This window comes from Vicugna pacos, chromosome 3 (assembly GCF_048564905.1).
Source record: "Vicugna pacos chromosome 3, VicPac4, whole genome shotgun sequence".
Classification (NCBI taxonomy): Eukaryota; Metazoa; Chordata; class Mammalia; order Artiodactyla; family Camelidae; genus Vicugna; species Vicugna pacos.
Window position 1 is genome coordinate 6,013,337 of NC_132989.1, and position 13,738 is coordinate 6,027,074.

The window sequence follows — 13,738 nt, forward strand, 5'->3', positions numbered from 1 at the left end:
TTTTAGAGGAACTGATTTTACTTTTCCATGTTTTTAATGATGTTTTAATTTCTCTAAAATGTTGTCATTTCTTTCAGTTGTTTTCCTGATTTATGCTGGCCCACTTTCCCTCTCCATGTCTTATTATTCTTAATATTTAATAGCAGATAATCACTCTTTATCTGCCTTTAATACACTGTTTGTGCTATTTTTGTGTTATGTTTGTTATGCAGGTCATTTTTGAGATAAAGTGATATGTATGTGTACATCTGGGCATTTGCTTGGGGAGGGTGCAGAGGAGAAGTAACTTAAGATTCAGGCTTTGATTTTAGTATGAGTCTCAGACTGCCTCCTCACCAAACATTCTCCCTCTGCCCTGGGCACATCCCTGTTCTGCGTGTATTACCTTCTTTGCGGTGGACAGGTCATTTCAGGTTGTATCCTTTGCCATCTCCATTTTTCCTCTCAAGTTTAGCAGTCCGGGAAGCAAACAAAAGGTGATGTGTTGGCAATCCCAACCCCTTTGTCTCTTCTCTGTTTTCATAAAGAATTGTGTCCCTGTGGAAATAATCTCTATTTCTCTCATCATTAGCCCACATAATGTATGTCACCGTAAGTTGGCAGTTAGAATTTCTAAGACTTCTCATTTGTCTTTGAAGATACGTACTCTCTCATGAAGAATAGCAGAGAAACAAATTGTGTTTCAATATTCTTCATTGAATCATTCCTGATTTCACCATACTGCACATATGTTCTCTGTACATATGATAATATACAATATGCATGGTCTAAGAACTTAGTAATTCCTGAAGTTTCATAAATTATGGAATCTGTTCTTCACATTTTTCATTATTATCCTACATTTTTGTGGTTTTTCTTTTTTCAGCTTTACTGAAGTAACTTGTCATGTAAAACTTTAAGATATTTAGAGTATTTGATGATTTGATATATGTACACATTTGGAAAGTATTTTTCCACTGAAGTAATTCACACACCCATCACTTCACACATTTGCCTTGTTTTATGTGAGAGCGTTTAAGGTCTACTCTCTAGCCATTTCAATTATATAATACGGTGTTATTAACTATATTTCATACTTTTTCAGAAAGAGACAAAGTAAGCAGGCTTTTAATTTTACTTAACCTTTGAAATGTAATCTAGCAATGACGTTAGGTTAAGAGCAAAGAAACATTCCTTTCAAGTGCAATTTTAGCTTTGAGAACTGGAGTGTCTCATGTTATTATCTCTTTCCTTTGTAGGCAGGAAATGACTACACTTGAGAGAGAAAATCAAGGTCAAGATAAGAAAAGTAAGTCATTGCTTCAGAGTATTTCTCATACTAGGGATGCTGTAACTCACTCTATTTCTAGCACTTACAAATGTTGCTCAACATCTCCCTCTTGAAATTCTTCCTTCCTCCATTTGTTTTGACACCACATTCCACTGTTTGGGTTCTCAATTGCTGCCCACTTCTCTACGATCCAGTGCTACCCTTTCTTGGGTACATCTAAGATGCCAGTGCTTCTTAGGTGACCCAGATTTAGAATCTTTCTACTCTCTTGAGAAATTTGTGTATGAATGATTTTACTTCTTCTACTCTTTGGTAGAATTTTCTTGGAAAAATCATCAAGGAAAGGTCATATGTATTGTGAATAATTTTTTAACATATAGATGTAAATGCTTTTGTAGTTATAGACTATCTCCATTTTCTAATTCATCTTGTCAGATTTGAAATTCTCATCAAATTTGTCGTTTTCAACTAAAATTCAGAAGCCCTTAGCTTAAAATTGTTAATCATATTCTTGTATGTATTTAATGTTTGCAGGATCTATAATGATGTCCTCTGATTTCTAACAATGTTTCTGTGTGTGTGTGTGTGTGTGTGTGTGTGTGTGTGTGTGTGCGTGCACGCGTGTTCGTGTGTGCACATGCAGATTTTCTATTATTTGATTAATCAGTTTTACTAGAGTTCCTTTATTTCATTAATATTTTTATGGAAATCAGATTTTGTAACTCATTAATCATTTATCACAAGAGATGCTCTCTTTCTGGGCCTAATTCCAACTGGTATACAGCTTACCCAAATTCTAAGAGGCTCATCAAAAATTGTGCTATTTTGATTTACAGGAAGAGGAGATGCAAGTTGAATCCGATGTAGTTATCCTGAAATAATTCAGGCTACTAACCCCCCTCAAACTTCAGTGAGGTGCAGATTCTTTCATTTTCCTTTGGCAACCTATGTGTTTAAAGTGGCCTGAGGTACATGCTCCTTTCCGTTCACTAGGACCTATCAGCTTTATGTCCTCCATGTAGTAGACCATTAATACGTCCTGTGGGTATATGAAATGATCAATGTTTGTGCAAGTCAGATTTTGACAGAGAGACAGAAACTGCTGAAGCTCTGAGACACACCAAAGAAGCAGCACTGGTGTCCCTCCACATGAAAGCAAATGTATCTAGATATCTGTCATTCTGCTGCTTTAGTGAAGTAAACAGACCTTATCCGAACAGTAAATGCAATCAAAGTTGCCATGTAATTAAATCTGAGAAACTGTCCAAGACCTAGCCATCCTTTACTAAGGCCAAAATATAAAGAAGATTCTTTCAGGGCAGTCTCCTTGGTCCCTTAATCAGTTGTTGAACCACAAATTTAAAGACACTGACTAAAGAATTTGAACATGACACAAACAGATGGAAAAATATACCAGTGTTCTTGGGTTGGAAGAATTAATGTTAAAATGATGATACTACCCAAGGCAACCTACAGATTGAAAGCAACCCCTATTAAAATACTAATTTTGGTATTTTTCACAGAACTAAAACAAATAAAAATTCGTATGGAAATATAAGAGACCCCAAATAGCCACAGCAATCTTGAGAAGAACAGAGCAGAGGGAATCATGCACCCTGACTTCAGACAATAAGCTACAATCAATCAAAATAGCATAGTACTGACACAAAAACAGACATAGATCAAGGAACAGAATAGAGATCCCAGAAATAAACCTATACACTTATGATCAATTAATCTATGACACACAAAGTGTGTCATATAGTCTCTTCAGTGAGTGGTGCTGGAAAAACTGGGCAGCTTCATGTAAAAAAAATGACATCAGAGCTTTCTCTAATACTACATACGAAAATAAATGCAAAATGGATTAGAGACCTAAATGTAAGACCAGAAACTATAAAACTTCTAGGGGAAAATGTAGGCAAAACACTCTGACATAAATCACAGCAGTATATTTTTTGAATCTATCTCCTAAAGCAATGGAAATAAAAACAAAAATAAACAAATAGGACCAAATTAAACTTAAAAGCTTTTTTTACACAGCAAAGGAAACCACTGACAAAACAAAAAACCACCTACTGGATGGGAGAAGATGTTTGCAAATCATATGGTTGACAAGAGGTTAATATTCAAACTATATAAACAGCTCATACAATTCAACATCAAAGAAACAAACAACCCAATTTAAAAATGGGCAGAAGAACTGAATAGATATTTTTCCAAAGAGGACATACAGATGGCCAACAAGCACATGAAAATATGCTGAATGTTGCTAAACACCAGGGAAATGCAAATCAAAACCACAATGACAATTATGGGTCTTCTGTGATTCCATATAAATTTTTGGATGATTTGTTCTAGTTCTGTGAAAAATGTCCTGGGTAATCTGATAGGGATTGCATTAAATCTGTAGATTGCTTTGGGTAGTATGGCCATTTTAAGAATATTAATTCTTTCAATCCAAGAACATGGGATATCGTTCCATTTCTCTAAATCATCTTTAATCTCCTTAATCAGCATTTTGTAGTTCTCCACATATAAATATTTCACTTCCTTGGTCAGATTTATTCCTAAGTATTTTATTTTTTTGGATACAATATTAAAACGGATTATTTCTTTACTTTCCTTTTCTGATATTTCACTATTAGTGTAAAGAAGTGCCACTTATTTCTGTATGTTGATCTTGTATTCTACCTTGCCAAATTCTTTTTTCAGCTCTAGTAGTTTTTGTGTACAGCCTTTAGAATACAGTACCATGTCACCCCCATATAATGACAATTTTACAAATCACCCTAAAATTTATATGGAAACACAAAAGACCTAGAATTGCCAAAGCAATATTGAAGAAAGAGAATTAAGCTGCAGGAATAACCCTCCCAGACTTCTGACCATACTACAGAGGTACAGGAATTCAAACAGCACGGTACTGGCACAAAAACAGACGTGGATCAATGGAAGAGAATAGAGAGCCTAGAAATAAACCCAGAGACCTATGGTCAATTAATCTTCGGCAAAGGAGCCAAGAATATACAATGGAGAAAAGACAGTCTAGTCTCTTCAGCAAATGGTGTCGGGAAAACTAGCCAGCAGCATGTAAATCAATGAAGTTAGAAGACTCCTTCACACCATACACAAAAATACACTCAAAATGTCTTAAAGACTTAAATATAAGACAAGACACTATAAACCTACTAGAAGAAAACATAGCAAAACATTTTCTGACATACATCTTAGCAATGATCTCCTAGGGCAGTCTACCCAGGCAATAGAAATAAAAGCAAAAATAAACAAATGGGACCTAATTAAATTTATAAGCTTTTGCAGAGCAAAGGAAACCATAAGCAAAACAAAAAACAGCTTATGGAATGGGAGAAAATACTTGTAAATGATGTGACTGACAAAGGTTTAATTTCCAGAATATATAAACAGCTCATCCAAGCTAATAAAAAAAGTCAAACAACCCAGTTCAAAAATGGACAGAAGACCTAAACAAGCAGTTCTCCAAAGAAGACATAAAAATGGCCAATAGGCACATGAAAAGATATTCAATATTGCTAATTAGCAGAGAAATGCAAATCAAAACTACAATGAAGTATCACCTCACACCATTCAGAATGGCCATCATTCAAAAGTTCACAAATGACAAATGCTGGAGAAGCTGTGGAGAAAAGGGAACCCTCCTACACTGCTGTAGGAACGCAGTTTGGTGCAGCCATTATGGAAAACAGTATGGAGATGCCTCAAAAAACTAAAAATGGACTTAACATATGACCCAGCAACCCCACTCTGGGACATATATCTGGAGGGAACTCTAATTTTAAAACACATGCTCCCCAGTGTTCATAGCAGCACTATATACAGTAGCCAAGACATGGAAGCAACCTAAATGTCCATCAACAGATGACTGGATAAAGAATTTATGGTATACTTATAGAATAGAATACTACTCAGCCATAAAAAAGAATAAAATAATGCCATTTGTATCAACATGGATGTCCCTGGAGAATGTTATTCTAAGTGAAGTAAGCTAGGAAGAAAAAGAAAAATACCGTACGGTATCACTTATACATGGAACTTAAAAAAAAAAAAGGAAAAAGAGTACACAAATGAACTCATCTACAAAACAGAAATACACTCGCAAACATAGTAAACAATCTTATAGTTAGTGAGGGAAAGGGAGTGGGAAGGGAAAAATTGGGGAGTTTGAAATTTGCAAATGTTAACCACTATATATAAAAATAGACAAAAAAAATTCTTCTGTATTGCACAGGGAACTATATTCAATATCTTCTAATAAGCTTTAATTAAAAAGGATATGAAAATGAATATATATATGTATATGCATGACTGGAACATATGCTGTACATCAGAAACTGACACATTGTAACTGACTGTATGACAGTAAAAAAAAATCTTGAGGTGGGGAGAGTATTCAGGATTATCCAGGTTAACACAATATAAACACAAAGGTTCTTAAAAGGTAGAAGAGAGAAGCAGAAAAGACAAAGTCAGAGTGATGCAGCATGAGAAAAACTCAAATAGCCATAGTTGGTTTGAAGCAATGGAGACGGCCAAGATTAATAGGAGACGGCCAGCATTAATAGGAGACAATTACAACCTGAAATAGTAATGCTATTTTATAAGGGTCATTACTGAGGTCAGTTCCTGGGCAGCCGCTCTAGTTAATAATTTCAACTCTGAGCTAAAATACTGAGTCCAGATCTTCTGGTAAGTGCACCAATATCTAGATACTCATTCAGTCCCATAACATGTGTGTTTTCCTTCATAATTTAAGACTCACAGAATCAATTCAATCAAATACCATGTTGTTGAATTCACCCTTTTGTTTATTTGATTTGGGCAGGTAGTTAATAAATATTAAAGAATAAAAAGGCATATATTCTCTTTCTGTTCTAATCTCTTCCATTTCAAGGGCATGCTTGGATCTGATTTTTATTTTCAGTCTGAATACAATGATGTGTTTTGTTGAGGGATACTGGCTGGCTTTCCTCTGCAAGATGACTTTCCGCAGGGTTTTTAATCAAGGAAGGAAGAGTCTCACTATTTATTCAGGATGAGAGGCAGTCCTTCATCTAAAAACATAGTCTTACTTGCTGGTTTTGGAATTCAGGTTAATTGCAGTCATCAGAAATTTCCTGATATTCCTGTTCTAATTCTAAGGTTCATATTCTTTTCCAATCAATGCCTTAACCTCAAATAGGAAATCTACTAAGGATGTTAATTCAGCTGACCTTTAGCATAGTGATGACATGTTTCACATCTTTACTCTGAGAATAAATATGATACTTCTTTTAACACCTTCAGCACCAAAAGCTGCAACCACTTCACCCAATACTGTTTGATTTCTTCATGCCCTTCATATTGATGCTTAGTTCCCCAGATTCTTGCCTCTAATGCTTTAATTGAATTGTATTCAGGCTACATAATTCTCTCAGTTTATGATTATAAGATGATATTAATTAAAAACATTTGTTAATTAAATTATATATAATTATATTTATAAAGATATGTGATTATATGGATTTATTTAAAAATTTTTTAAACTTTTGAGTTCTAATCATTTTGCAATGTTGTGTCAAATTCCAGTGTAGATCACAATTTTTCAGTTATACATGAACATATATATATTCATTGTCACATTTTTTTCTGTGAGCTAACATAAGATCTTGTATATATTTCCCTGTGTGTTACAGCATAATCTTGTTTATCTATTCTACATTTTGAAATCCCAATCTGTCCCTTCCCACCCCCCGCCCCCTTGGCAACCACAAGTTTGTATTCTATCTCTATGAGTCTGTTTCTGACTTGTATTTATGTTTTGTTTTGTATTTTTAGATTCCACATATGAGCGATCTCATATGGTATTTTTCTTTCTCTTTCTGGCTTACTTCACTTAGAATGACATTCTCCAGGAATATCCATGTTGCTGCAAATATTTGAAATCAGTGCATTGAACATGATTGTTTTTGTGAAGAACAGTGAGCTATTAGAAATTACTAACAAACTTTGTTATACAAAGTATGTTTAATTTATTTAATATATTCTAAGATTTTGCTAAGAATCACTACCAAGTTTAGTAGGCTGTAGACTTAAGAATTAGTCAATGTTCCTTTTATAAATTGGGATTTTGATATATTTAGTATTCTGTGACCTCTCTAATAACTTCTTTATTAAAATACTAGTAGTGGACCTCAGATTAACACATGTATAATTTGCTTCAGTATTCATAGGTATAATCAACCTGAATCTGGATTTAACTGGAGATAGTTACTTTTGTTACTTTAGTACTTTCTTTATAATGTAATTTTCTCTGTAATGATTGCTACTTAATACTTATCTCTATAATAATTGTTCATCTTAAAAATCATGTGCTTTTCCTGTGATAATTTTATACAATTTATATTTTAAATATCACAGCCATAATTACTCTTTAAAAAATATTTGCCAAACTCTATTGTCATAGCATGTTTCTGGACAAAATTTTGTTACTCAGTTTCAAAATCCACTTTTATTCACCAGCTTTGGTGTGTGTCACTTACACAGAAACACAGTATTGACACTGCCTCATAACATTTGTTTTTCCTTGATTTTGTCATATAGCCTTGAGAACGTAGTAATAACATGGAATCATGTCCGATGTTTAGATGAAGTTTTATCACTGTATTTTATTCTTTCACCATCTCCTTACCACCAGCCTGTGAAGTTCTACAACTCTCAGGTTGCTTTCTTTTTTTATATACATACATATATTTTTATTGACGTATACTCAGTTTACCATGTTGTGTCAATTTCTGGTGTACAGCACAATACTTCAGTCATATAGGAACATACATATATGAATTTTCATATTCTCTTCTACCATAAGTTACTACAAGATATTAAATATAGTTCCCTGTGCTATACAATATAAACTTACTGTTTATCTATTTTTTTATATATTAGTTAGTATCTGCAAATCTCGAACTCCCAATTTATCCTTTTTATTTGTTATCCTCCAGGTAAAGATGTCCCATCCACTTCTAATCAGGTAATAGAGAAATTATTACATTTGTCTTATAAATGTCAAAATACAGACAACTTCATATAGGCCTACTTGTAGCTCTTCCTTTACTTGTGACTTCTGAATGGATTTGTCAAATTTTTCATATTTTAAATAATATTCTTGTTCATTTTAATGCAGACATAAAAGGAAATTAAAATATTGAAATATTTTAACAGATTTAGGTAATCTGTAAATTCTTATTCTTGTCCCAAGTCTACTGAAATCTATTATCTTAATTTTCAAAAACCTTGTAACAAAAATAAATGAAATCAAATTCACAGTTACAATGTGAGAGCATCAATTCTTTTTATCTTTTCACATTCCTCTTTAATCCATATGTCCAGGAATTAGCGTTTATATTTAGACATTGTATGGAATATCAATAAACATATTAAAATGTCTATTATTTTTAATACATAAGCATTATACTGATTTAATTAACATGTAGTATTCATGTTTTAAATTTTCTTCCATGGGTCTATGCAACTGACAATGTATTTAAACTGTAAATTTTATTAATTGCATTTTATCCTATGAAAATGTATTGCTATGTAACTTGAATACGTACTTATTGAGATCTGATTGCTGCATATATTGCACCTCAATATGTGTGACCTAAAATATACGACTGCTTTTCTCTAGGTATTCAGGGAGACAAAAGTGACTTTTTTTCCTCTTTTATTATCCTGAGGTGAAATGAAAGCAGAATGAATAGTAGTTTGGAGCACAGTTCATGTTGCTAAAATAAGGTCTCTAAAAGGCTTGGAGAAAGGGCTTTGAACACTTGAGGTGTAAGATCACCATCACACAAGAAGAAAGGAGGCGTGGGTCACTGAGTTAAAACCTGATGGATGATTCTGGATCCTTGATCTCTTTTTTTTCTTGGCAGGAAAATGAGAATGGCAGTGGTTCTGAAGAAGTGAGCTACACTGTCATTAATCACCTGCCCTATCGGAGACCCTCTCTGAGATCCAATGATGATGGTTATGAGAACGTTCTGTCTACCACAGGAAGAGGGAGACCATTAAGAGAAGAGTCGGAAACAGAATATGCCCGTCTCAGGACTTCTGTTACTAGGTCTTCTTCCTGTACCCCTGAGAATGATTATGAATTTGTACTTCCTCACTAGAACCTTCATTCCTTATTGTCTTCCAGTAACAAAGATGATACAGCATAGTGGCCTCCAGGGGAGCTTCTCTTTCAGCAGTTCATGAAACATTCATTTCTGGCCAAATCGTAGAAATTATGTCCTTTTACTATATTTGCATTGAGAAACTCTGAAATGCGGCATTTCTGTGGTTTGGGTAAAGCCATATAGATTGACATAATGAGATACAGTATTCTGCATCCTCTTGTTTGTAAGGTTTGAGGACATGGAGGTGGTGGGAAGACCTTCCTAAGACAATAAACACCCACAGATATACAACTTAGAATATCCAGTTTCAATCCTGCTTTCCAAATTTCAAAAGCCAGCATTCATACTCCTAATCATGTATTTCAGTTTTTGAGGTTTAATATATTAAATAAACTTTTAAAATATAAGACCAGTGACTAAACCATTTGCTGACCTGATATTTACTTCAATCTTGTCTTTTCCATGTATTAGAGATTCTAGCCATAAATTTGAGGTAGTAGTTCAAAAACTAATACCTTTTGATAACTGGCCTTTCTGAAAGGAGAAACTGAGAGTGTCATTAAAAAAAAGAGGAATAAATGAATAAGGGTTAGGGTCTTTCTTTCCAATAGTAAATCATAGAATTCTGCTTGAAGGTTCCTAAGAAAATGAAAATATACATGCTTATAGTTTTGTTCACAACATACTACTTATTTAACCTATGACTAGTTATCTCAAATGAGGAAGGATGAATAGTGTCTGGTTTTAAAATTTAGGTAAATTTATAAGTAATCCATCTATTTTACTTTCATTCCCAAGGATATTCCAAATGATATGCCAGCTTCTCAATAAGGACACAAAGGCCGTAAGTGACAAAACATTTATAATATTTTACCAAAGTAGGTATAGAGGGAACATATCTCAACATAATAAAAGCTATTTATCACAAGCCTACAGCCAGCATAGGACTCAACAATGAAAAACTGAAAACCTTCCCACTAAAATCTAGGACAAGACAAGGTTGTCCACTCTCACCAGTCCTATTCAACATAGTCTTGGAAGTCCTAGCCACAACTATCAGGCAAGAAAAAGAAATAAAATGGATCCAAATTGGAAAAGAAGAGGTAAAACTATCACTATATGAAGATGACATGATACTATATATGAAAAACCCTAAAAGCTCCATACAAAAACTACTAGAACTAATAAAAGAATTCAGCAAGGTAGCAGGATACAAGATTAATGTACAAAAATCAGTTTCATTTCTTTACACTAATGATGAATCAACAGGAAAAGAAAGTAAAGAAATAATTCCTTTTAAAATAGCACCCAAAGTAATAAAGCACCTAGGAATACATCTAATCAAGGAGGTGAAGACTTATACATGGAGAATTACAAAACATTGATTAAGGAAATTAAAGACTTCAAAAATGGAAAGATATTCAATGCTTCTAGATTGGAAGAATCAATATTGTTAAAAATGGTCACACTGCCCAAGGAAATCTACAGATTTAAAGCAATCCCTATCAAAGTACCCAGGACATATTTCACAGAACTAGAATAAATTGTAATAAAATTTATATGGAATCACATAAGACCTAGAATTGCCAAAGCATTACTTAAGAAAAAGAAAAAGGCTGGATGAATAATCTTCCCAGACTTTAGACAATACTACAGACCTACAGTGACAAAACAGCATGGTCTTGGCATAAAAACAGACATATGGATCGACAGAACAGAATACAGAGTCCAGAAATGAGCCCATAAACTTTTGGTCAATTAACTTTAACAAAGGAGGCAAGAACATACAATGGAATACAGACAATCACTTCAGTAAATGCTGTTGGGAAAACTGGACAGCTGCACGTAAATCAATGAACCTAGAACACTCCCTTACACCATACACAAAAATAAACTTAAAATGAACTAAAGACTTAAACTTAAGGCAAGACACAATAAACCTCCTAGTAGAAAATATAGCAAAACATTATCTCATATATATCTAAAAAAGGTTCTCCTAGGGCAGCCTACCCAAGAAATAGAAATAAAAGCAAAAATAAACAAATGGGACCTAATTAAACTTACAAGCTTTTGCACAACAAAGGAAACCATAAGGAAAACAAAGCAACAGCCTATGGAATGGGAGAAAATTTTTGTAAATGAAACCGACAAAGGCTTGATTTCCAGAATATATAAACAGCTCATATGACTTAATAAGAAAAAAACAAACAAACAAGTTCAAAAATGGGCAGAAGACCTAAATAAGCAATCCTCCAGTGAAGACGTACACATGGCCAATAGACATATGAAAAAATACTCAATATCACTAATTATCAGAGAAGTGAAAATCAAAACTACAATGAGGTATCACCTCACACCAGTCAGAATGGCCATCATTTCAGAGCCCACAAATGATAAATGCTGGAGAGGCTGTGGAGAAAAGGGAACCCTCTCACACTTTTGGTGGGAATGCAGTTTAGTGCAGCCATTGTGGAAAACGGTATGGAGATTCGTCAAAAGACTAGGAATAGACTTACCATATGACCTAGCAATCCCACTCCTGGGCATATATCCAGAAGGAACCCTAATTCAAAAAGACACCTGCACTTCAATGTTCACAGCAACACTATCTACAATAGTCAAGATATGGAAACAACCTAAATGTCCATCGACAGATAATTGGATAAAGATGTACGTTTATATAATGGAATACTATTCAGCCATAAAATGACAACATAATGCCATTTGCAACAACATGAATGTCCCTGGAGAATGTCATTCTAAATGAAGTAAGCCAGAAAGAAAAAGAAAAATACCATATGATATCACTCATATGGGAAATCTGAAAAAAAAAAAGAAAGAAAACAAATGAACTTAAATATAAAACAGAAACAGACTCACAGACATAGAATACAAACTTGTGGTTGCGAGGAGGGAGGGGGTTGGGAAGGGACACACTGGGAGTTTGAGATTTGTAGATACTGACAGGTAGATATACAACAGATAAACAAGTTTATACTGCATAGCACAGGGAAATATATACAAGATATTGTGGTAGCTCATAGTGAAAAAGAATACGAAAATGAGTATCTATATATTCATGTATGACTGAAAAATTGTGCTGTACACCAGAAATTGACACAACATTGTAAACTGACTATAACTCAATAAAAAAAAGAAAGAAAAAAATGGCAATATCATGGAATTCATTTCATTTTAGGGCCAACTAAAAACAAATATTTATGTCACAAGCCATAATAATGCAGAAATAAAACAAAAGTTTTGAGGAAAAAACTAAGGAAAGTGGAAGATGGTGTAAACATACCAATTTCATCATCTTTTACAGCAAGGAAATGGATGGTATTAATCAACAATGATAAATTAGAAAGATTACAAGTAAATACTAGTATAAAGATAGAGTAAGGAAAAGGTTTTCATATACTGAAATTTGGTAGTGAAATTAACACAGAAATACAAAGGGAAAAGAAATATATTTACTACTTGCTCATAGTGTGGATCAATTTTTATTACATTAAATAAGGAACTGTAAGTAAAATACAGAATTAAAGCTAGCTCTGTAGATTCAATGCAATCCCAATCAAAACCCCTGCACTTATTTTTCAAAAATCCCAGTCTATTCTAGAATTCATACAGAAACTCAAAGGACCCAGAACTGCCAAGGGCACCTGAAAGCAGATTAACAAACCTGAAAGACTGAACATGACCAGATACCAAGACTTATTATAAAAAGATAATGTGGCATCAGCACAGGCATTGACTACTTAGTCAGTGAAAGTCAACAGAGAATCGTGAAATAGAACTGTATGTGGTTGATGGCCAAGGTGGCCTTATAATGCAGTGGGGACAATGATGCATTTTTCAATAAGTAGTTTTTGTATTAACCAGGCATTAATTAGTCTTCTATGGTACCATAAAAAATTATCACATATGTGCTGGCTTAAAACAATCCAAACTTATTACCCACCATTTCTGTGGGTACTGGTATAGGTGAACTGGATCTTCTGCTCACAAACTCAAAAGGCTGCATAGGAGGTGCTTGCTGTCAGGGCTGGAGACTCATTTAAGTTTCTGTGTCCTCTTGTACATACATGGTTGTTGCTGGAATTCATTTTCTTTTGGTTGCTGAGCTCAAGCCCTCAGCTGATAGAGACCATCTGCTATTCCCTCACATATGGGTCCCTCTCCAAAAGCAAAGTTCACTCCTTCAAAGCCAACAGGAGAACTTCTCTCATGCTTTGAAGCTCTCCCTTCAAAAAGGGCCAAGTCCCTC

General features: G+C 34.1%; 2 protein-coding genes across 14 annotated transcripts in view; one reads left to right on the forward strand and one right to left on the reverse strand.

Moving 5' to 3' along the window:
- The window catches only part of LOC140690903 (germinal center-associated signaling and motility-like protein), a 42,782-nt gene extending 32,907 nt beyond the window's left edge, over positions 1-9,875 (forward strand). For 5 of the 7 annotated variants that reach the window (XM_072953116.1, XM_072953082.1, XM_072953092.1 and 2 more), the window contains 3 exons: positions 1,239-1,288; positions 8,290-8,317; positions 9,219-9,875. In XM_072953116.1, coding sequence (XP_072809217.1) covers positions 1,239-1,288; positions 8,290-8,317; positions 9,219-9,462 — 322 coding nt within the window. In that variant the 3' untranslated portion in view covers positions 9,463-9,875. Of the gene's footprint in view, positions 1-1,238; positions 1,289-8,289; positions 8,319-9,218 lie in introns of all 7 variants that reach the window. The other 2 variants (XM_072953088.1, XR_012066267.1) reach the window with 2 other exon arrangements.
- LOC140690923 (adhesion G protein-coupled receptor B1-like) overlaps positions 1-13,738 on the reverse strand; it is a 124,389-nt gene that overhangs the window by 107,268 nt on the left and 3,383 nt on the right. The gene's annotated exons all lie outside the window — the stretch shown is intronic.